Source organism: Biomphalaria glabrata, chromosome 18 (genome assembly GCF_947242115.1).
Source record: "Biomphalaria glabrata chromosome 18, xgBioGlab47.1, whole genome shotgun sequence".
NCBI lineage: Eukaryota > Metazoa > Mollusca > Gastropoda > Planorbidae > Biomphalaria > Biomphalaria glabrata.
Window position 1 is genome coordinate 10,622,345 of NC_074728.1, and position 25,301 is coordinate 10,647,645.

At 35.3% G+C, this 25,301-nt stretch overlaps 1 protein-coding gene across 1 annotated transcript; it reads left to right on the forward strand.

The window, feature by feature from the left end:
* Positions 1-21,086: 21,086 nt before the first annotated feature.
* On the forward strand, positions 21,087-23,684 carry LOC129923886 (lectin BRA-3-like). Its single transcript, XM_056016701.1, has 2 exons — positions 21,087-21,260; positions 22,788-23,684. Exons 1-2 carry the CDS (start codon positions 21,119-21,121, stop codon positions 22,904-22,906), a joined length of 261 nt encoding a protein of 86 aa, XP_055872676.1. The 5' UTR covers positions 21,087-21,118; the 3' UTR covers positions 22,907-23,684.
* Positions 23,685-25,301: the final 1,617 nt, after the last annotated feature.

The window sequence follows — 25,301 nt, forward strand, 5'->3', positions numbered from 1 at the left end:
TAAGTGTGTAATTTGCTTTTTTTTTTATTGAAGATGGGGTTATCGTAAATTTTGGATGGGGTTTTAAAAACAAAATCTTCCTCAACTGTGCTGTTGGAATATGGGGATTGTTGTTTGTATTTTTTTTTTGTTTTGTTTTATAGAAGAGGGGGATTTAACTGCAAAAACCTCTGGTAGGGGGTTTAAAATTCAAAAAACCCTGTAGGGGGTTTTAAACTCAAAGCCCCCTGGTAGAGGGATTTGTATCTCAAAACCCCCTGATAGGGGTTTTTAAAATCTCAAAACCCCCTGGTAGGGGGATTTAAACTTAAAATCCCCTTGGTAGAGGGTTTTGAACTCAAAACTGCCTCGGCTGTGCTGTGGTAATTGATGATTTAGTATTAAAATCTCACCTAAAATAAACAAAATGAAAGCAAAAATCAGTCACTTAATTCCGTCCTCCCCTGCGGAGGGGGGGGATTTCATTTCGGGGGGGGGGGGGGGTTGAACCCCAAGAACCCCCCCCTGGCTACGCCCATGACTGGACACATTTTCGTATTTTTTTCGTCCAAGTGGGTAATAGAGTGAATGGTCAGTCAATCACAGAATCATTCAGGACCCTTCTAAATATAGTATATATTTGAATATTGAGATCAAGTAAAAACGACATTTGTGCCAATTTTTAAAACTTAGGTAATTAGATAAAGGGAGAGAACGAAACCCGAATTATTGGCCCGAATAGCGCAGTCCACAGCAGCCCTTTCAAAACTGAAAATAATATGGAAAGACAAAGGCTTAGCCCTCGGCACCAAAATCAGAAAGGTAAATGTCAATACATCGGGAAGTCTTTCTCGAGTCACAACTTTTCAACTTTGACGTACCTTAGTTTTTTCCTTGCTACTTAAAAAGAAACAACAATTGGACCCGCTAGAGGACGCCTTAATCAGGGCCGGATTTAACGGAGGTCAGACGGGGTTACTGCCCATAGGTCTCCACAATTAAGAAAAAAATCCATATTTCGAGAAGTCTGCAGTGTTGTGAGTATCCCCCGCATTTTTACCGACAATACTTTTAAATCTTACAGTTGGCATCACTATCGTGGTTGAACTTGTTCGATTTTAGCTTGATTAGCTACACTGCGTAAATCCCTAAAAAATATTTTGTTACTCAAATATATATATTAGATAATTTTATTTTTTAAGCTAAAGAAAACTAAATTTAATTTACAAGTAACTTCTCTTTATTACATATTAGTATTTTTTTAATTGATAAGTGGATTTTATTATAGATTTCAAAAAAAGTGTTGGGTCTGGAGAAAGTCAGACCCAAGCGCCGCCCAAGATTAACCCAAGCGAGACATGAGAGCCACAGACATCAACAAAAGTATGTGGGAAGATATAGCCAAAGACCGGAGTGCATGGAGACAGACTGTGCATGCTGGGACGATCCTCGCTAAGAGTAAAAGAAACGAAGCAGCCTTAACCAAAAGGGAAGAAAAGAAAGCTGCCCTGTCGCCTAGCAGTGAATCAGCTGCATTCACATGCACGAATTGTGGCAAAGTCTGCCGCTCCAGAATTGGCTTGATTAGTCACACCAGATTCTGCCCCGTCTCAAGACGAAACCAAAACAAAAGGAGCCATATATATGTAAACAATGAACATAGAATAACTTAAATAAAAACGTCTTTGAGACGCGATTAGCTATTTATATGTTACCAAACATATCTAGATAGGGATTTAGATGTTGGGCTATAATCAACATCACAAACACTGCTGCCTCTAGAAAAAAAATATCTAGATATAAAATTGAAATAGTCTAGTCGATATAGATTATAGATATACTTAATAATGACTATTTATATCTTATCTTCTTATCTTATATAATACAGACGTTACTTCAAAAAAGAAGATGATTACGTCCTACGCGTCATGCATTTAGTCATGCATATTAACCAATGACTTAAATTCTGCCAAGTCACTGGTTTTCCTGGCTAGCTCAGGCAACCCATTCCATGCTCTAATAGCACTAGGGAAGAAGGAGTATTTGTACAAATTTGTCCTAGCATATGGGATGAGGAATGTGCCTTTATCTTTGTGTCTTTCAGAGTATTTTATTAAATTTTGTTTTTGTATTTGAAGATTATGGTTCAGTGTTTTATGTATTATTGCTACTTTACTTTTGAGCCTTCTGTCCTGAAGGCTTTCTAAATTTAGTGATTTTACTAAAGGTGTTATTCTAGTCAAATGTGAATATTCGTTTGTTATGAATCGCACTGCTCTATTTTGTGTCTGTTCTAGTTTCTTAATGTTTTCTTGAGTTGAGGGGTCCCAAACAGAGGATGCATATTCTATTATATTTATTGTTCGATACAAATATCCGTATTAGATTTAGATATATGTAGAAAAATAAGGTTAGGTCTAATAATAAACTGAAAATGACATTAAATAACGTAAAAATATTCTAGACCTACATATTGGCCTAGATATGTAGAATTAATAGATACTTAGACACAATCTGAAAATATTTATATAAAACAACAAAAATTATCTAGTTTTGTTACGTTTGATTTAATCGTCACAAATACATTAAAAGTTTCTTTCTGTGCCATAAAGGAGAGAAGTCGTTTTGTGTGTATGAAACTGGACTATGGACAATTTCTGAAAAAGTTTGTTCGAAAATGAATTTATGTGACTGTATCTCGGTAACCATTATAGATGTCATCTCCAAATTTAGAACAATCACACTGCATTACACCTCTTTTAAGTTCATTGTTTTGCGTTTGATGCAAACTAAAGTATTGGTGGAATAAAACAATGTTGACCATTAGCAAGGTTCCGTGATCTACTTTTAAGGGAGCTCTATTTCAAATCTTTAGAAGAGTCTCATTTTTGACGACCTTTTGTCCTGTTGGCGTTTTCGTGAAAATTAACGCCAAATGGTTTTTTGAAATGTTATTACTTTAAACGATACAAACAAGGCCATGGCTCGAATATTCCTGATCCACGAGTGAGTTCGACAGTGGTCACCTCTGAGTTTGTAATAAGGCTTTTCACAAATTAACATGCAACTGTCGCAACAGGGAAAGTCATTTATAAAAAGAAGAATATTCCTGATCCATGGGTCAATTCGATAGGGCCACCTCTTAGTTTGTGTGGTAACACAAACTCTCTTGATAATTTTGCTTTTGTTAGGTACAAGAAAAAAAGTGTGTAAAATCTCTACTTGATCCGAGTCTGGGTGAGGGAGTAATAAGTTATAAAAACTTTTTACCTGACAAAAAGACAGAGTGAGACAGAGTAGAAAACCTGAATGCTTAGCAATTTGGCACAGCTGTGTAGGTTTCTGCTATAATTAACTGGCCAACGACTATGACTGAAGCCTGTTCTCAAGTAGATAACATATTTCATTCCGATCAGAGTCTCAACATGGAATAACCCAAAGCCACCTTGAACTAATTTCTTATAAGAAAATAACAAAATGCAAAATTAAACCCTTTCTCTCAACTACAGTCCTTTACTTTTACTACTTATAAACTACCTCCTTTTTACAAAGCTTTATCAACTTACTCTGTCCGTCTGTCCGTCCAGTAAAAAGCTTGAGCACGTTGTTTCTCCCACACGCATTCTCTAATCAAGTTGAAACATTGTTTAATTGGCATTGACAAAACATACATCAATTTAAAAAAAATTTCAATTACTTACTTTTTATTTCTACCAACAAGGTAAATTTATCCATCATTATTCACAGATATGGCTAGATATGTTGGGTTTCGTTCCCATAAATAATTGAACACGTATTTTTTCCCGCATCCATACTCGGATCAACTTGAAACTTTTGTTAAAATGTATTTATTGTAACCATAGACATAAATAAATATAGACTGGCCAAAGGAAGTAACTTCATGTAACTTGAAAACATGTATATTTATTGTATTCCGATTTCCGAATTATGAAAAATTGCATGATTTTCATTCTTAGAGATTTAAAAATAACACTAGTGAAAATAACGTAATACTTATATAGATTATGGCTGAAATAGATATGAATACTTAACTTTTATACTGCTCGTAAATGCTGTATAATAAAGTACACAAAATTGCAAGTCACAAATTTTCGTTTCATAAAACTCTTTAATCGGCCAGTCTATATTTATTTATGTCTATGATTGTAACCATAGACATAAATAAATATAGACTGGAAGTAGGAAGTTATTTTTATTTGGGGGAAGTCAAATATGTTTTATGTACTCTATCTATGTGAAAAAAAAATGGCGGCAATTGAGCTATAAATTCTAGGACTAACATTTCAGCCAATATATAGTTATGATCTTTAGTTTTGAAAAGTACAAAACTGCCATATTCCCAATATTTTGTCTTTGTTTCATAATCATAGACATAGGCAAATATATATATAGGTTTGTGATGTGGATCTATGTTTGTTGACATGGCATCTTTATTAATGTATGGCGGTCGTCTTATCGATTCAAATTGTTAGAATTAGTTTTTAGTCAAAAAAGTCAAAGAAAATGAGCAGAACGAGCTCTAATGTTCGTAGTACGATAGGCCAAGGATAAATTCTAAAGGTTGAAAAAAAAATTGAATATTATACACATTAACTTTTAGTTTCAGTAAGTCAGAATAATTCAGTATCACTGTGACGGTGACTAATAATCTAATTTAATATTGATAGATCTAAATCTAATAAATCTTATCTTATATAATACAGTCAATACAGACGTTACTTCAGACTAGGTCTAATACTTTTCATACTTTTTACTACTAACTATTAAACTAGTCAGTCTATCATCTATGCATGCAGACTATAGACTAGATCTAGTATACGTATAGATTATAGATCTAGTTTTAATCTAGTGACAATCTTGAATCTAGTCCTAGACTATTTATATACTAACTGTAGTCTATAGACTAGACTATACAGATTACAATTATAGTTTATAGTATAGTATAGTAGTATAGTACTAGTAAAAGTAGTATTTTTTTTACTATAGTATTTATATAGACTAGATCTAAATCTAGTATTTAAAACTATTTATAATTAGGCACGATTAGAGATATAATAATACAGAAGGGGTTCTATCAATTATATATGTTATGACTGAAAAAAACAAATATAAATACTTTTAATTTTACACTGCTCATAACTGCTGTATAACTCATACAAACTTATCTTTTCCCAAATGTTTCCCATAATAATTTTTACTTTATCGTCCAGTCTATATATATATGTCTATGATTGTAACTAACAAAACATGAATCAATTAAAACATGAATCAATTAGTCAATTAATTATTGATTATTAATTATTTTGTTTGATATCAAAAATGGACATAACTTTTACATTATTGTGAAAAAAGTGATAAATGAGGAGTTCTTTCCCTCATATCTGCTTTTAATTATTTATTGTTATAAATATTTTGCTTGTTATTTTTTGTTCTCCGTAACACTGCAGAGTGTTTGATGTTAAAGTACACCCCCTCTTTATCTTTTATTCAACGAATCTCACTGGTAACGGTTCACTCGTTTATGGAATATTATAAAAAGGCTTTTCACAAATGAACATGCAACTTTCGCTACAGGGAAAGTCATTTATTTTGGGCGATTTGAAATTGAAAATATTGCAATCTTCATCGCCAGCGTTATTTGGTTCACCTGGAAATATAGAAAAACATTATTATTTCAATCATATACGAAAGCAATTCTAATGTTTAAAAGTGTTTCCCAAAACTTTTTCCATAACGGAACATTTTTTTTTAGAGATTTTAATTCATGGGGTGTCCTAATAGTTAATTATTCTAAAAGTTCGTGGAAGACCTACTCAGGCCTCTCGGAACCCTTGGATTCAACGAAATACTTCTTCTTCTTCTTCTAGCCAGCTTTATTGCTGCTGAGCTGTGAGCTCTTTTGCAGACTGTGCCAAAAAAAAAGGGTGCTGTTTTCTTCAGTTGTTCAGCACTGCCGTACAGGGTGTTGGTTATGTTGGGCTGTAGTGGAAGTAGGGTCTGCCTAAGGTGGGTTAGGGAGGGGCATTTAAAGATGATATGGTTTACGGTTTCAAAGGGGTGGGCGCAGTGTCTGCAAAGGGGTAGTTGTGTGGAGTTTATTTTGTTCAGGTGGTAATTTAATAGTGGTATGTGTCCTGTTCTTAGTTGGAAGATTGTAGATTGTTCTTTGCGGGGGAGGAAGTTAATACTGTCCAGTTTGTTAGGCGTAGTCATTTCTTTGTACATGGCTCTGCCTGTGTTTCCTGATGCCCATTGGTTGAGCCACTCCTCTTTGTGATTGTTGACTAACATTGACCTTAGGGTGAGGTAGTTAACAGGTCTATCTGGTTGTTCCATAGATGAACCTGCCTTTGATAGCAGATTGGGAAAGAATGGTCCTATCCTCATTTGGTCGCGACCAAAGCCGCTGTTGGCTTTCAGTGAATTACAAACCATAGCAAGTCTTTTTAACAATTGTCAATACTCAGTACCTAGAATATATATCATTGGCTGCCAGCTGACATCGCAGACACTGTCATCATCTTCCCACCTGTAATCGCCCTCCACAGCTATGTCATTCAGACCTATCCAAATATTTGATATGTTCGAATAATTGTCTTGCAGTATCTTTAATTTCTCCAACGTTTTGATGGTGTAGATGTGAGACGACATGGCTGCAGATCAAGGAAACCCAATTAGTAAGTTAAATCGAGAAAAACATAGAAAAAGTACTTTAAAAACATCAAAGCTTATATTAAGTTAAATTGTATCAGTTAGTTTGGATCAGTCATGGAATTAAATTTATAATAACAATAATAAATCTGTGTGATTACAAATATTTTAACTATTGTTTTCATGCTTTTAGCTTTCTCAATAGTCTATAATCCTATATGGACCATTTTGAAAAATGGGAGAGAGAGAGAGAACGAAGGGAATGTTTATCATATTCATTTTTAAAAGCATTTACAAAAAAAAAAAGGGGCAACTCATTGATCAAGCCTTCTCAAGCTGACATCCTAACCACTCTGCTAGTGAGGTGCCAATGAAAATAGAAAATTGTATAGTTATTACATTTTCATAAAAATTTACTTTCAAGCGGCGACCTATGAAGGGGACTTATTCAGCTTATACCACCACTTCACTCAAGTACTATTTCTTTCCCATGTTTGAGATACCTAAACAAACTAATAAATTAGCAATAGTCAATTAACTAATTGATTTTTTTTTTAAATTGATTCTTACGTTGTCAGGTAGAGGAGATAATTGTGCACAATTTCAGCTTGATCCAAGATTGGATGTGGGAGAAATAACGTGTCCTACATTTTACCAGCCAGATTTAGTAAATCTTTATAAAAAAACATAGCAATTAATAATTCATATTCCTTTTCATAACCAAAGCCGTGGATAGAAATCCTGGTACCCTTAGAGCTGGGTGGACTCAGAGGCGCCCAAAGTTCCAGAAATTTAAAGTCCCAGTCTTCACCAGTCTTCACCAGGATTGGAGCCGGGGACCTCCCGATTTAGAAGCCTAGCGCTTTACCCCTCAGCCATCGCGCCTCCTGTGCTTCCAGTAATCGTCAATAAATAAGATAAATTTGACTTAACGATAAACAAAAAAAACTTAAGGCCTTTATTTCTTGGAGAGATCGACATTAGTGTGGATATATTCGGATGAATCTATAAGGGGACCACCAACAACGTCCTATAGATGACATGTCCAGTCACATACGAGTTCTTATTGGTTTGGTGGAGTTGTCGCACGATCTGAAGTTGGCCCCGCTATGGAGTCCTTCAAAATCACAATTTTTATCTTGAACAGTTTTGAAATGTGTTTATTGGAATCAAAGACTCGAAATAGAAGGGACCAGAAAATAAGTAAAATTGCAGGAATTCTGTGCGAAAAAATGTAGTAAAATTATGAATGTTTTCTCGCAAGCACTTGAGATTCATTAACGTTATGACGACATTTTTTTATAAATGAACAGGCTCAACGCCAAAAGACGACAAAGATATAGACTAAAGTAGAAATAAATAGAGGTTTTGCTAAAATATGAAACGATCTTGACAGCATTTGTTTTACTGAACGAAAGGATATGAAATTACTGTCAAACAAGTGAACTTAATGTCCTGTTGTGTTGCTTTGCGTTGTGCGTAAAGTTCCCCTTTCAGACCACCTATAAGCAGATGATGTTAGAATCATCATTGTTTCTTTCTCAAATGTTTAACAAGCAGTGTGTCATGTGGCCAGGACAAAGACCAACCGTATATACTTTCCCCAACTAAAGTCAGGTACCCGTTAGAGATGAGTAGACTCAGGAGCCCCTAAAAATCCCTAAATTCAAAACTTCACAGTGATTCGAACCCAGGACCCCAGATTCGAAGGCACTTAACCACTCAGCCGCCACACCTCTATGACCTTGTGAGATTTGTAACGGCAAATTCTTCAATCTGTGTAAATGAAGCAAACTTATTTGATCATTTGATGTTATGAACATTTTAATATCCACTTTATAAAAAAAAGAAAAAGAAAATCCCATTACAGTCCTATTGATCTAAGGGTCAGATGATAAAAGGTCATCTTTTTCTGTGATGGTCTACGGTTAACAAGGGTGTCATGTAGCCAGCACAATGACCAACCGCCTTTAATTTACCTAAACTAATCCCGTAAACGCCTTCATATGCTTTACACCGTCAGGTTTTTCGCCGTTTGAATTGGTATATGATTTCACCTTCTCTCAACACTTTCCGCAAGACTAATCAAAACCACTTACCTGTGCAGATTTCTCTCGCTTTTGCATGATTACTGACGGTAGTGGATAGCCAGACACAAACAATGACTGAATCCGTTATAAGAAGTTTGAAGCCGTCTTTTGTATTACATGAGATATAAAAGTCTGTCTGTGTGAAGGCGATAACATTGTTGACCGTTAAATTACCTGAGGAAAAAGAAATTATTCTAATCTAATAGAAACTATGAAAGCGTAAATGCTACTAGATCTATTTGTGTTTGTTGTAAAATTAGTTTAAAAAACAGCACCATCTAGGAAGAACATTAAGACCTATCTTTTTAGAACTTGTATACAATAGTTAGTCATTTTAGCTCTTGTATTTGTTTGTAATGTTACAACAACTTATTATTATAAGAATTAAACTTAAAGCATATATATAAAGCATATTAAAGCATATATAAATTATATTACAGACAAGTTTTTTTTTTTTATTTTTCAATTTCTTAACTAAAATACAAAAGAAAAAGTATTGGTTTGTTCCATGGGCGGAGGGCAATGGCCTGTATCGCCCCTCCCACCTAGTACAACCCTTTTTTATTTTATATTTACTATTGATAAAATTTGAGATCAGTTTTTGGTGCGACATAATATACAAATGGGTTCAAATATCAATAAGTAGCTCAAACTATATAGATATTTCACTAATTTTGTTCACAAATTATGATTTGTCAATAAAAATAGGATCTCTCCCTCACTAAAAGGGCTAGAGTGGGGAGGGGAGTGATGATATCGCCCCCTCCACCCCACCCCACCGAATCGGCCAGGATACCAGAGGAAAGCGACGTAATGTAATTCAACTAATTTTCTTCACAAACAATAATTTCTCCACAAAAATAGGACCGCCCCCCACCCACGCAAATGGTTTATTGGGAAGAACAGTAGATGTATTCACCACCACCCAGTTGGCCAACAGGGGAACGACATAATATAAAGATTTGTTGTAATATCAATATCAAGTTGTAATAATATATATATTTAATTGATTCTGGTGACAAGCTATGATTTCCACAAATAAATTGGACCGCCTCTTCCACTCGAAAGTTTATGGTTGGGGGGGGGGGATTGATGCCATGGCCCCCTCTCCACCCCATTAAATCGGCCAACATACTAGAGAGGGGGCGAATTAGTTTAAAAATAGGTTGAAATATAAATAATGAGTATATATTATTAACATAAGTAATAAATTCGTATGCAAATTTTGTGATTTCTTTACTTAAATTCGATCGCCCCACCTTCGGGTGGTTGGCCGAGTAGGAAGGATCGCCCTCCCCCCTGGATCCGCCAGTGCTATATGGCCACTGCGGTGGATTGATGGCAGTCATAATTAAACTGAACACAAATTTTGTGAACTGTCAATTTGCTATTTATTTTTAGCCACTGTATGCTTTTTACCCGTTAAGATTGCTCAGTATTGTGCATTGTGATAAATGGGTATAGCTGAACACTAGTGACTTACCCACTTCACAGCTTCCTTGTTGTTCGATAAATGAGAAACTTGTAAAGTTTAATGATAAACAATGAAGAGCACATTCAATAGCACTTCTGGCTTGAACTGTAGACAAGGTATTTTGGCTGACTGGAAGTATGTTGTCTGCTTTGTGGAATCTTGGAAATTTGATTTCAGAACTATGCGCTGACAAATGTACATAAAATGTGTAAATACAACAAACGAAAAACTTGACTAATCTATTTTAAAGTTACAAACATTGAAAGTCGATTTGAAGAGATCTATAGTTTGTACAAAAATTTCAACCCCAGTGAATCATTTTTATAAGTAAAACTTTGATTCCAACTGAAAGCCAATCGAATGAAGAAACGCATAAAAAAGTTTATATTAAATGTAATTGTATCAATTAGTTTAATCAGTAGTATTTGTATACATGTGACCTTTAGAGGGCATACATATTAAATCAGTGCAATTAGAAATATTTTTACCAATTGTTTTTGTTTAGCTTTTAGCTCTCTGAATGCGCTATGATCATTTCCCTTGTCTGGACCAGTTGTATAATGGAGAGGTACAAAAGGGGTGTTTTGAGGAATGTGGATGATCATTTTTTTAAAGCATAAAAAAAATGTTTACACAGGGCTCGTGTCTTCAAGGGGACTAATTCAAATTATACAAAGACATTTGTTAAGTACCATTTCTTTCCCTTATTCAAGATACCAAACACAAGATTCAAGAGATCTAGTTTGTATGACAAATGGTAATGGAGATATTAATTTTTATTTGCGAGGGGAATGTCTGGTCCAAGTACTCCATGTCTATCAAATCATTTCTAGCTAGCTCAATACCTAAAATAAGTCAAGAATTTTTGTTCGTGTTGCCAATTTATCTAATTTTGTAAGAAGAATACATCTTTTTTAGTTTCTCTATATTGTTATTAATTTTGAATGTATGGATAAGGTTAATAATTATTATTAAAAAATATATAAGTTTACGATAAATGAATATATGGAGATGCTGTGTCTGATGGGTAAAGCACTTGTAACCGAAGTCCCGTGTTTGAATCCTCGTGAAGACTCTAGGTGAACAACGTCGGGGGCCAATTTTGAGATTGTGTAACCTTGTTTTTATTGATTCCCGTGTTGTCAGGGAAAAGAAAGAGTTGTGCGAAATGCATAATTATTCAAAGTCGATGACAATACATGACTAGGCGGTAAGGTCCCCAAATGATTGAAGATACCAGCTCTCATTTTCCTTGTAGTCTTAGGTTCGTCCTGCTATTCTTGTTTACAAAGCTCATATCTACTTTGTCTGTCTTGTAAATTGTTTGTACACGTTATTTCACGCAACACCCTGTCTTGGATCAAGTCGAAAGTGTGCACAATTATAACTTTTGCTTGACAACACAAGAATCAATTAAAGTGGGTAACCTATTAGTTCATTAACTATTGGTAATTAATTATTTTGTTTGGTATCTCAAACAAGGAGAAATTGTACCAACTGATGTCGTGGAAAAAGATGCATTATCCCCATTTATACTTTGTATGTCGCCGCTAAAAATTGGAAGCTAACAATAGACAAATATGAAGTCTTCTATTTTCATAAGCAATTCGCTGGCATAGTGGTTAGTGTATTGGCTTCGATGAGGCTTTGGAGACTTTATCCCTTGATTCGTTCGACTATCTCTTTATACTAAATGTATTTAGTCCACCGGTCGTTAATCTGGCCACATGACACCCTCGTTGAACGTGGGCCGGAGAATCAGATGACCTTTACATCATCTTCCCCATAGGTCTTAAATGGCGACTTTACTTTTTTATTTTAAAGAAATAAGAATATATATGAGAAGAACGGCTTACAATTGCATGATTGAAAATTAATAATATTTAAGCTTATTTGCCTTTAATACATGTAAACAATGATGTAAAATAACTGACAACTGTAAGCCATTACAATGACTGCAGTTTTACTTACTTACCTGGGCTTAATACGCTGAAAGACGTTATAAAAATTAAAAGTAGTAAAGTGTACATTGTTGTCATAAAAGATAGAATGCAACAGGTATTCCTAGAGGGAAAACTGCAGTGTCCATCTTTCTAAAATATTAGCACTTTAAGTCAAGTTTTTCCTAACCTGCGTAAACTTGCTCAAATTAGGTACGTGATTCAGTTCAGCGAGTAATTGATTCATTCTAGGTCAAGAACAATAGGATGAGACATCCCCGACAAAATTAGTGAATCTTTTTGAATTAAAGAATAATAGAATAGATGATACCACGTTGAACATAGCTAGGAAGTAACAAAACCGAGTATAAAATATGTAAGACTTGACATCTACACACAGAGAAATAAGACTAAGTCAATACATTTCTTCCTTAGCATCATAAGAACAATGTATTCATTTGCCTAAGCATTAGAACTATTCATTTGATTACACAAGTCTAATAGAATGAACGCTTTTAATTTTCAATCATTAATTAGGAAAGTAAAAAAAAAGATAAGTATGTGTTAATAGGCGCATAGGTCGAGACGACATTCTTGTATGCTTTCGAGTCTTGGACTCTGACTGCAGAATTAGAGAGGAAGATCATGTCAGGAAATTGAGATGTTATACAAGGATCGAAGAGATATAAAGACAGGATCACAATGGCGATTGGACCTCACGATGACCTGCTAACTACTGTCAAAAAATGCAAACTTAAACTATATGGCCATATCACAAGGTCATCAGAGCTCTAAAAAAACTTTCCATGGAACAGTACCAGGATAAAGGAGGAGAGGTAGACAGAGAAAGCGTTGGAACAGGCAGTCCTAGCCCAGTTCCGGGTCGGCCATTGTCCAATTGGTGCTGACCTCGGACGATGGAAGGAGAACTACGACACACGGTGTCGCCATAGCATGAGTTCTGCAAGAAGGACGATTGGGACAAGGCTTAAATAGAGAGATAACTGGTTCATGGACGACACAGATGCTGTCCTTGTACGGGGACAAGGCAACCTTAAGACTCACTGCTCGCTTCCTCTCACGTGCTCTAAGGGAGTAATTCCCAGCATGTTTTTCGTTGTCAATGGGGTTTTCTGACTCGTTGTGACAACATCAACGAATGGACCCTAAGCTTGCTGAGATATGAGACCCCCTTTTAGTCTTTCTTAAAAATGATTGAAATTATCACTGAAACCTATTTGCGGGGCCTTTAACACATCAGTAGAAGACAATGTATGTAATTGGACAATAGGATATCTCACGTGACTCAATGACAATCATCTTGGGCCACACGAGACATGGTAAAAGGAACAGATTGCTAGAATCAATTTAAAACTTACAGATTTTAGGGCGTTACTTTATGGACATAAAGGTGTAAGAAATCTAAAAAATACTTTGATATCTAAATTGAATAATACGAAAATTTAAAGCGACTCTTTAAAATACAAGTCAAAACAAGGGGGTATATATTTCTTTAGCTTCTTTTAAATGCCTTGTGTATCGAGCATGCTTATAGCATGCTCAGAGCGCTATGGTCCAATCTCATTTGTGGACCAGTGGGGGGAGGGGGCGGCGCCTTCGACATTGAAAGCCTTAGCTCTGACCAGATCGCGGCCTACGTCATCACTCGTCAGAGACCAAGGTTATGCGTCACTGATGATGCGTGTGTGCGAAACCACTGAGTTGCTGTGTAGTGTACATAAACAGAAAGATTTCTTTTGAAACAAATAGAATCTTCATCTAAATATAATTTAGACTTTTCAAAACATTCATCATGGATTAAAACTCTAGATCTACAATGGTGAACAAATGTCTCGTTTTGTAAAGGATCTAGATCTAGCAGATGCTTTTCGATTACCAAAAGATGATGAATGATGCCTTAGAAATAGAGATGGGTCACGGAGGTCACGGAGGGGGGTGATCTGGGGGAAGGTTTTTGTGCTGTCCTTAGGCATATAGCAAACACGTCAGCTCTAGTCGGGTTTTAAGCTCAAGCCTTCTTGCTTGGTAGCTCAGCGGTTTATACCTCTACCCCCCTCCTCCCAATTGTATTAGCAAATGTCTTGTTTCTATAAAGAATAAAGATATCGATGAAGCCTGTATGCTTCTGTGTTTTAGGTCTGTAAGTGTGTAGTTACGCTGTCATACATATTTATACTAGATTGTTTTTACTAGATAACGTATTCCTTTCATTGTTTAATTCACGTCTTATTCACACGTGACGACCTGCTCTCTACCATTACTATTTAATTCAATTATCTCATCAATGAATGCGTCTGATGTCTCTGCCTTTATTTGTATATCTCAATGAGACTACATTGTCCTATATTAGCTCCATGCAGGCTGGATTAAATCACATGATTATTTAGATTTCTCATGACGCTGGTAAATGTATTATAGGGTTGCTAGTCTAGAGATCATATCATTGTAGTTTTTCTATGCAGGGGTAACATTTCTAAAACGATTTTTAATCCTAGATGACAATAAATAACACTATGCGATTAATAAAATGGATAAAGTTTTCGATTTTAATTGGCCTAGGTAAGTTAAGTTAAAATATATTTTTGTACTATAGATACCTATATTTTAAGGTTTATCTAAGATCTCACTGGTGTAACACTTGTTTTAAAAGAAGTCCTGATGTTTAATAATTAGAATCGACTCAACTGATTTGAGACTGATGCCTTTTTTTTCTTCTAATACTTCATTTTTTGCAAGGAGTCTTTCAAGTGAGCCCTGCAGAATCAAATTATTTTTAAAATGTCCAGCTAATAATGTCTACATAAGACGGCGTGAACAAATGTTCATTCACGTGTATTTATTCTTTCAATGTTTTACTGTCTGTGACAGTAGGTAAGGAACTATTTAAATCTAGTTGGGTAACTCCCAGAGAAATGGTGTTCAAATTGAAAACACCTAAGCCTAAATTGATTTTAAGATGATTCTATTGTTATAACTCTGGTGGTGATGCGGACAGAGGTTATAGTCTGTGAGTAGCTAGCTGAAACAAATTACCAGCGCTTTACAATTGGTCAAACAGCGACAAGTGACGGACATGGCCGCGTTCTGGAAAAGACCTGTGTTGTGTACAGTACTCAGGCCAGTCAGGCCGTATAGAGTTATATGCCATTGCGAATAGTCAAGCTTATATAAAGGGCGAAGGTGTCACAGTCAAGACGGCTTGGTGGTTCAGTTTAGTGCGGTTCAGCGGTGCATTTCAGTACGGCGCGTTACCACGTTACGGTTCGGAGTCAAGACACCAGTGACTACGAGACGAAGTCAAGACCTACAATTAAGTCCGGTACAACAAACCCAGTGCGGTGTAAAGTCAGTTGAAACAGTTGAACCCAACTCCAGGGTGAGCCTGAGAGGCCTGTAGAGTTGATACGCAGTATGTTTGTTTACGGTGAAGCATTTGTACAGTCAGTGCTACGTTCTGCCAATTGTACAGCATTGGCTGTGATTTATTGAACATTAAAGTGTTACCTTACTTCGGAGCCCTGAGTTATCAAGTTCTTTGAATTGGTTGTGGGGTGTAGTGCATTTTCTCAGAGAGCCTGGATAGTGAGAGTCGTAATCATGTAACGGTCAAACCAGAGTTTTTCTCTGCGGTCAATTTGGAGTTTTCAACTAATAGGAGGTATTGTAACAAAATAATAATAATAGTAGAAAACTTTATAAGATTTTTTTAAAATCTCGTAACTATTAGATGTCAAATAATTCTTGTAACTATTTATTAATTTCGCCATTACTAGCCATGATTAAATTTATTTACTCCAAGACGTCATATTGACAAGCGTTTCTATTCCTTCTTTCCGAACCTTAAACACCTTTACTGACCAATCATGTGGTCTCTTTTTGGTGCACTACAGGGAAGTCCGATAAATCGTCTTGCACTAGGTGCCCTAATTTCCATTTGTTTTCCTTCGCTAGTCTTCATTCATTTTCACTCCTGCTTTCCTAACTGACAATAACAACGCTCATTTGACCCAATTAAATTCAATTATTTTATGGTTTTATAAACTTTAATCATTAAAAGTGCATGCATTTTCCAACAATTATATACCTAAAAATAACATTTCCTGATTACAAACAAAACGTTTTGGAAGTTTCATCGTAACTGGATAATGAAACACTAATTAGCAACATGAATAATTTCTTCGGAAAGTAGAAAATAATTATGGAGAAAAAGAGTTTTAAAAAATGTTATTAGACGCAAATTTTGATTCATGTTAAAAACAGAAGTGAAAATTCAACAGTTTGTAATTAATACTAGCCTGTAAACGGACTGACTGGTCGTGTCAATTGCCTTCAGGACCGTCGTCTCGTTTGTCTCAATGTTCCCGGGTTCGAGCACTGCCCGCCGCCACCCATCGATGTCTTGAGAGTTTGGCACTATAATGTATTGATCTTCAATTATTAGTAACATCCAAGTAACTTGAAACACTTAAATATTTAGATTTATCCTCTGGAGATGTATTACCCTGTTTTTCTGTTCCACTTATATAAACAGCTCTCTGAGTCCACCCCATGAGCCACAGAAACAAATGACCTTTACATCATCTGCCCTTTAATACCAAAAGGTCTGAAGGGATAATTTTACTTTGTCTATACCAACAGTGCCACTTCGAAATTATAGTCTCTGCTAAACAAAAAACTGAAGATTTTATAATTAATATTAATTTCAATAAGGCTGGCCAAGAATTTTGTCTATAATGAAGTTTAAAAAGAAAATGAAAAATAAGTTTCCATTATTTCACTGTTAAACTTGTGTATCATCCAAGTATTTTATGTAACCCATATTTTATCTACACCTGTCACCAGTCACTTCCGTAACCCAAATTTCAAGATTCTACAAAGCAGAGAGCTCACTGCCAATCGGTCTAAATATTGTATCCACAGTCCAGACGGAAAGTGTTATTGACTGTGCAATATATTGCATTTCTTTGAACTTGATTTGTTTCTTATTTAACGAAGAACAAGGAGCGTGTGATGTAGGTAAGTGTCTCTTGTTTAAGCATGTACCTCTATTTACATTTTATTATCAAGTATTTCTAACCACACTTTTGTATGGCTCTGAAACCAGGGTGCTCTAGAAGAGGAATCTAGTGCGCATCAAACGATTCCGCCTACGGTGCCTTCGCTTATAATAGGCACATGCTGGCAAGACTACCCTAAAAAAAATAAACATTCTCCGCTAGAAGTTTGTGTGGACAGTACATAATCGCTACGTACCAAACGACAGTTGCGCCCAAATGGGGAATAACTGCATGCAAAGTTGACGAGCCTAAAGGACGCCGTCGTAAGCGAAGTCCCCTCCCCTCCCAGGAAGCACTTAAATGATCAAATCTGGTGCTATGTTGCCCTAACTGACTTGGAGGAGAGCAGCCAGCACTAGATGGCCTTTGAAAGAGTCACCTAGAGAGCTCTTACTAGAGTCTCGAGACGCACGTTTAAAACACAAAGAAAAGCCCTTGCCAAAAAAAAAAACTTCTGAAAACTACAACTGATATATCTGCAGTAAGATCTAAATATGGCAAAATAAGAAGGTCGCAACTAGGTTTACGTTATGGGAATGTGTGTGTGTGTGCGTGTGTTTGTTTATATGGTGATGGTGAGAAGAGGTTAGCATTGGCTGTGAATGATGTAACATAGGTGGCATTGTTAGCACTTGCTTTCAGCTAGGGGAGACGATTCCAGAGGTTGTGTTATTGTAGTGAGATGTTTTAAAAAGATATTACTAAAGTCTACTACATTTATTTTCAATTTCAAAAAATGATTTTGTCTATATTATAAAGTTATATTTAGATTTGTTGACAAAAGGAAGTTATTCAAGTTATTAGATGTTTTTTTTAGTTAAGACATATTACGCCTACAACGGTTTAGTTGTCTACCAGCAGTTTGGTGCTACATGTCAACGACCAGTAACAACAGCTAGCCTGGTTTTTTAAATACACCTCGTATCTTTTGTCTTTTCCATTGGAGACATTGCCTCATCTGGCATCTTTAAGTGAAGAAAAAAATATAATTGTCAATACTTTAATTCTCTTCGGCAAGATAGTTACAACTCAATGTGACACAAGGTACAAATGATGCATCAATTATTTGAAGTTCTTAATTTTTAATATTGAACCTTTCTTATTTTCTAGGCCATATATCAGTGAGCAATGTCACGACCTACTCGACAAAAGAAATATACATTTTATGCAATACGAACGACGGCTTTCGACTTTATATAAAAGGCTCAGTCATCGCTTGTGTGTGGCTGTCAAGTAGTGTCAGCAATTATACAATAGCAAGAAATAAATGCAATGGTAAATTATTTAAACATGTCTTCCAACTTAAATGCCTTCCACCTTCATCTTCACCTTTTCCATAGGCTGTCTGACTGTTGAGGCACCACTCAGGACCTCTCGGCCGTCGCAGTTCGTTCTATCTTAGGCCTTAACAAGAATCTCTTTTACTTAAAGTTCCGTACATTCTTTGATGTTGTCTTCCCATCACATTCTTTGTCTGCCTCTTCTTCTTTTCCTTGATACTGTTTCCTGCAGGAAGGTTGCACGCACTAAGGACTTCATGATTGCCACCATTGTTATAATTATTTTTTCAAAGATTTTCATAGCCAGGGATGTCAAATAGTCTCAAATAGCCTCTGACAATTAAATCCTGGATAAAACTAGATGTTTAGGCTTAGATATTAAAACTACTTGTTTTATAACGTGAAAGGGTGGGGTAGGATACCTGGAGTCTCTATTAAAAAAAATGGAGATAGAGGCAGATAGAGTTCGTTCACATTAAAAGTCAATTTAACTATCTATATATATGATTCTCTTCTTCCCTAATCAGGTCAGACAAGAAGTAAAGGAAAGATCACTCTCTTATTTCTGCGGATAGTCACCCTGCGAAAAAAAAACAAGAGGGGGAAGGGGGGAGAACACATTTTCACAGCTCGCTACGGATGGCTGCGCGCTGGACTGTCAAACCCTGCCCGCTACCATCCCATGCGGGAGGTTTGGACTAGGAAGTAAACTATCGTCAACTCTGAAGGAACACCCGAAACATGTAAAACATTTTACAAACACTAAATAGCAGGGCCGGAATTAAGCATTGTTGGGCCCTATTCGAAACGGATTTTGCGGGGCCAAGTTTGGGTAGGGAAGCGGACAATAAGTCAAATTTAAGAGTTTGTATTAAAAAATAAATTTGTCTATGCATTTTATTCATTCTTTACTACCTACAGAATTTCTTTACGAGCCTTGCGTGTAGCAAAGTCATACAGTATATCATAATAATTCTGTTTCCCACATAGATCCCGCTCAATAGCAAGAATTACCAAATGTTTCAATCTATCTTGAGAATTGTGTACATCAAGTACTTCTTCATTAGTTTGAGGCGCGAGAAGCTTCTTTCACCTGATTACACAATTACGGCTAATGCATAATGCCGTTTTTATTAATAGCGCGTAGGATTGACTTTTTCCATATTGAATGACACCCCAAAATGACAATTTTTTTCTATGTATTTCCGTATATTTTAAGGACTTTTTCGTATATTTTGCAATTTCAGGAGATTTCCTTGTAAATCGACAGGAGTGCGCGGGAAATCTGTTTTAAGTTATAAAATGGTTTGATTTAATAATTTATACACCTTGAATTAGCGCGGGTTCCATGAAAGTGCGGATCCTTCGATCACATAGGTTGCAGTGGCCTAAGACCGGCCCTGCAAAATAGCGGCGTATGCTATGCCGCCGGTCGACTAGTTCTATTTTAAACCATCGCTGTCTTGAGGCGCTAAGGCTTCAGGATTTAACCTAGAACAAATAAAAGCTACACCCTTCTTTCTAACAGCCACTGACCTCTGAGTTAGTGCTGGCGCAAAGTATTTGACAGTGCTACATCTCGTTCAACAGAAGGACCATACGCATTGAACATTGAGTGAATCGTTTAACTAAGACTTAGGAATGTCACCTAAATAGACAATTTTGGTGATACCAATGGTCTCGTAAGATAACATATCCACATATTCGTAAAAAATATATAGAACATCTCACTTCGAAAACAGACAATTAATCATGTGAAGTATGTTGCCATATTACTAAGATAGCGCCATTTTTGAACGAGTTACAACTATTTACTATTAATAGTAACAAACAATAGAGTCCCTTTTGTAGGAGAGATGACTATTTAACATATTTATGCAAATGGTTTTAGATTTTTGGCAATTTGTTTTTATTTTTTTTTACAGATGTATTGCTAAGTTTAGTAAGATCTGTTATACTAACTACATTTATAAAAAAAAAATTACTTTAATATATATATATATATATATATACTTCAATATAAAAAATAAAATTGAGTATGCATATAAGTTAGACATAATATAAAACAACAATAAATAAGTGGTTTTTCATATTATCGCGTGAACTGCAATATGATAAGTCTGTCGTACAACACTTAACTAATGGAACATTTTCTTTTTTTATGGGAATATTTTTTTCGTGAGGATTTCAATAAGAGATTGACCCTTTACAAAACAAATATTTCAACTAGATATTCATTATAAGACATCAGTTAGCCAAGGTCCACATATGACCTCACATTCATTCACCTATCATTTGGTCTGCTGGACCGCTGGGGCACCACACTAGATCTGTCAACCTTCTTTCTCCATTCTGCTATTTCCTTTTTCTTTGATAGAATTTTATTCTGATGTTCTTTCTGAAAATATTGAAACCTGCCCTTTTACCTGCCTGGGTGGACCACCTCGGGGGCTGATTTTGAGTTTGTGTTTCTACACAAACTATCTTTGTAACCTTGTTTATTAAGGCTTTCATGTAGAACAAAACTTTTAAATTTTTGTTTCTATTTTTTTTCTGTTGTTTAGCCATGTCAACTCATCTCTACACCATCAAAACTTTGGAGAAAATGCAGATACTGCAAGAAAACTACGTCAGCAATGGAAAGATTTGGATTGGTCTGAATGACATAGTGGAGGAGGGCGTTTACAGATGGGAGGACGATGATAGTATTTGTGATGATAGCTGCAAGGCAATGATATATGCACAAAGTAAGAACTAGTGGACAATTAATACAGGTGCTAAAATGACTGGGAAATAGTGATAATTGTGTATACTTGCAGATTGTATAATAATAAAAAAAGTTAACATTTCTAAAAAGTAGAAAAAAGAGCTAAAAATTTAAGAAAAAATGACGGAAAGACATAGAAAAAAAATTTACAAAGATTAAGAAAGAGTCCGAAAAAGACTTAACAAAAAAGATAGAGAAAAGAAAGACAGTAAAAGGGGAAAAAACAATATAAAGAGAAAAAAAGGTAGCGAATACAAAAAGCTTACTGAATGTTAAAAAGTGTAACAACTACATTTTTAAGGTTTTGTCAACTAAAGCATTTTCAGAGTCTTGAGCTATCAACGAGGATATCGATTACAGTCACTCGCTTTACCACTCAAGAATCTCGACAAAGAAATAAACTTTATTGATTTTTTTTTAAAGATTAATTAAAGATGAGAGCGTGGTGGCTGAGTGGTAAAGTGCTTGGATCCAAGGGATCTCGAAATCAGTTCTCGGTGACGACTGGGATTTCGTATTCGGGAATTTCATGGCCCTCCAGTGTCCACCCAAATTTATTAGTTGAAGTAAAGTAAATGCGGCTGGCCACATGACAATCTCGTTAACCTTAACAGTAGACCAAATGCAGGATTGACATTTACATGACCTTTAATTTTCTGAGCCATGGATCGCAAAGAATCATTTGTTAAATAACATTAGGTAAAATATGGCTGCCCTTTCTAAGGCAGCAGTACTTTGCCATCGGACTCTGTTCTGAGTAATGGATCTTATTCACCAATCTTAAACAACTAACATTTAGCCACGTGATTCTCTATCTCTTCTATACAAATCACGATCTAATTTTAATACACAATGGATATCTCGAGACAGGTTTTTTTCCGTTGTTTTATACATGTTGTTTGTTTACGATTGGTGAATGATATCCATTCCCCTCAGCTGGGTCTATGTCCATCCTGTCCTCTTTGCCTCTTAGTCTACTGATCTTCTCCATGTTTGCCTTCGTCGCGACTCTTTGCTCCACTGAGAGTCAAAAGAATTATAAAGTCATGGGTACCTAACTTACTTTAATAAGAATAATAAACTTTAGTATCCATAAGGAAATTTGTCCTACAATTTGTGCATTACACCAATACAAAAATATAACTATAGAAAACAGAAATGTACATTCTTACCAGACTCATTCATAATTTACATACGAAAAGTTTATATCAGATGTTTTTTTTTATGATTTGATTGCCAGGGGGAACAAAAGACTTTTGTGTCTGTTTGTCTTGCTATCGGTGTCTTGTATCTCTTTCGCGATGCTAAAAGTGTTTTTTTTTATTTTGGAATCTTTGTCTCTTTTTTAATGTAAGTTTGTCTCAGACAGCTGCCCAAATGGGTTTTGTTTTTTGTCAAGGACTTTACACGCAGCATTTAGGATTCTGTGAAGTTGATTTGTAATGTTTAGATTGCCATACTTTTACATAATTGATTATTTTTTCATTTCTTTCGTGTATTGTTTCAGATGAACCAAATAACTATGGGAACAGTGAGGACTGCAATGTGTTTAATGCTAATACTTCAAGGGTAAATGACTTCCCTTGTAATGAAATTGGCTTCTACCTTTGTGAAAAAACTTTTTAGAACGTCCCTTGAAAACTAGTGTTATATTTTTAGTTCTCTCAATAAACATTATGTTCTGATGGGAATGCATTCAAACTTTGGAAACCCGAGGGGGTAGTATGAAGGAGAGGTTTAAGACTGGTAATTAAAATCTGTGCTTTAGTGAGCGGTTTAAATTGAAACCGGAAAAACGTGCATTAATTAGCAAAACTGTAATTTTAGTAATTCAGTGGATTATTTCATATCTAGCCTCTATACTGTCTCGTAAGTAATTAGCATCAAGTTCTTCAAGTGAAATTGTTGTGCAAGATTTTACAATCTGGTACAAAATTTGATAACGTTATTTCTTCCACGCTCAATCGCGGATAAAGTTAAAACTATATATATATATATATAAGGATTTAAGCCGCATTTATTGTGCATTTTATCTGTCATTCTGTCTGTCCGTCGCGTTAATATCGAAAAAATGGTAAAAGCTATTATAAATCTGATTAGCTTTAATTTCCCTTCCAAAACATCGCAATAGTTTTAAGTCTGAACGCAATAGATTTCAGTACATATAATAGATTGTTCCGGATGTTTATATATAATGTAAGAAAAAAAAGAGAATTTCAGATAAATCTAATACCGTTAATAAAATTGTTGGGATGATCTCGTATGAAAAGTAGATTATCATAGCCTTGCTGAGTCAATTATGCGATTTCAAATAATCATTTGACATAATTATTTTTAAGAAAACAATATCCGGAACAACTTAACAGTTAATAAAATATAAGTCAGTATATAGATTTTCATTTAGCATTTATATGATATTTGCTTTATAAAACCGGACAAGATATTATTAATGTTGTGTTTTTGAAACGTTTAAGGCACGGAAATTAAGTGTAATATAAGTCAGAAGAGCAAAAAAAAACCATTCGTTGGCATTGATTTGTTTTTCACAAATACAACCGGGACAATCTATTATAGATACGTAAATCTATTGCGATGTTTTGAAAGAAACATCTAAGGTTAAATCAGATTTCCAATAGCATTTAGTGATATTTTATTTAAACGTGTCGGACAGACCGACCAACAGACAAAACGCTCAAAAAAAAAAAAATAAAATACGATTAATTAAATATTTCGAGCGAACTAGTTTAGTATTTTACTTTGTCGCGGCCGTTACTGCAACGAAATTCGCTACATAAAAAGTCCATTTTAAAAGATTTGCATGATATTTACATACAAAGTGCATTCTTAGCCTTTATAAACAATAATTAATGTTTTTGTTTTTTAATTTTAACTAGTTGACCACAAAAAAGACACCTTTAACTAATATTTATATTTGTTGTAAACATTTCTTGTACATTTTATGAATACTTAAAAATAAATAAATTATGGCTTTTACATAGCTGTACTTTCATGCTTACAGCATGCTCAGAGCGCTATGGCCCAATGTCATTTGTGGACCAGTGGGAGGGAGGGGGTGTCTGGTATCGAACCTCGAGCCACCTTCATAGGTAACGAAGCCAAGCCAAGTTCAAGCGTACTTGGCCTCTCGATCACGCTTCCCACTATATTTGACTTAGTGATACTAAAAATACAAACAAAATTGTCTTTCTTTGTTAACATATTGTAACATTATCTCCCTTACATTTATGTATTGTTTTAGAATTGGTGTATTTTTATGAAAAAATCGCTTGCATAATTAATTTTATAAAGTAAACGGTTTTCTTTTAGAAAACAAAAAGTAGCCGTTGCAACTAAACTTTGCAAGCCGCATCGTATGGTGAAAACATATTTTCAGATCTGAGTGTGACAGACGACAGACGGACATTTAGCACAAACCTAATCGCGGCTTTTTTCCTTACGGGGCCGCTAAAAAGAAAGTTAGATGGAGTGTAATTGTATCGTTTAGTGTGCATTAGTCATGTAATTAAATTTGTAACAGATCTAAACCAACAATAATAAATCTGTTACCAATTGTCTATGGTTTCACTATTTCATGCTTGAGCTTTCTCAACAAGCTATGATCCCATCACTTGTCTGGACCAGTTGGGACAATGGGCAGGGGAGTTAAAGGGAAGAAAGAAAAGAAAATCTGGGTGGATTTTAACTTTAAAAAAAAGGGTGCGCAACGACCTGAGTTCAAACTTGTGGTCCACGCCTCCTCTGGCCAAGGTGCTAACCATTCTGATAGTGAGTTTCTTATGACTAGCGAAAATTGTCTAGTCATATATTGTTTGTTTTAATTTAGAACGGCGACCTATATTAGAGTTGAACTTATTCTTTCCCTTGTTCGAGATACCAAACAAATTAATTAATTACCAATAGTTAATTAACTTATTAATTAATTTTTAATTGAGATTTGTGTTTGTCAGGTAAAAAAAATAATTGTGCAAAATTTCAGCTTGATCCGATATTGGATGGCGAA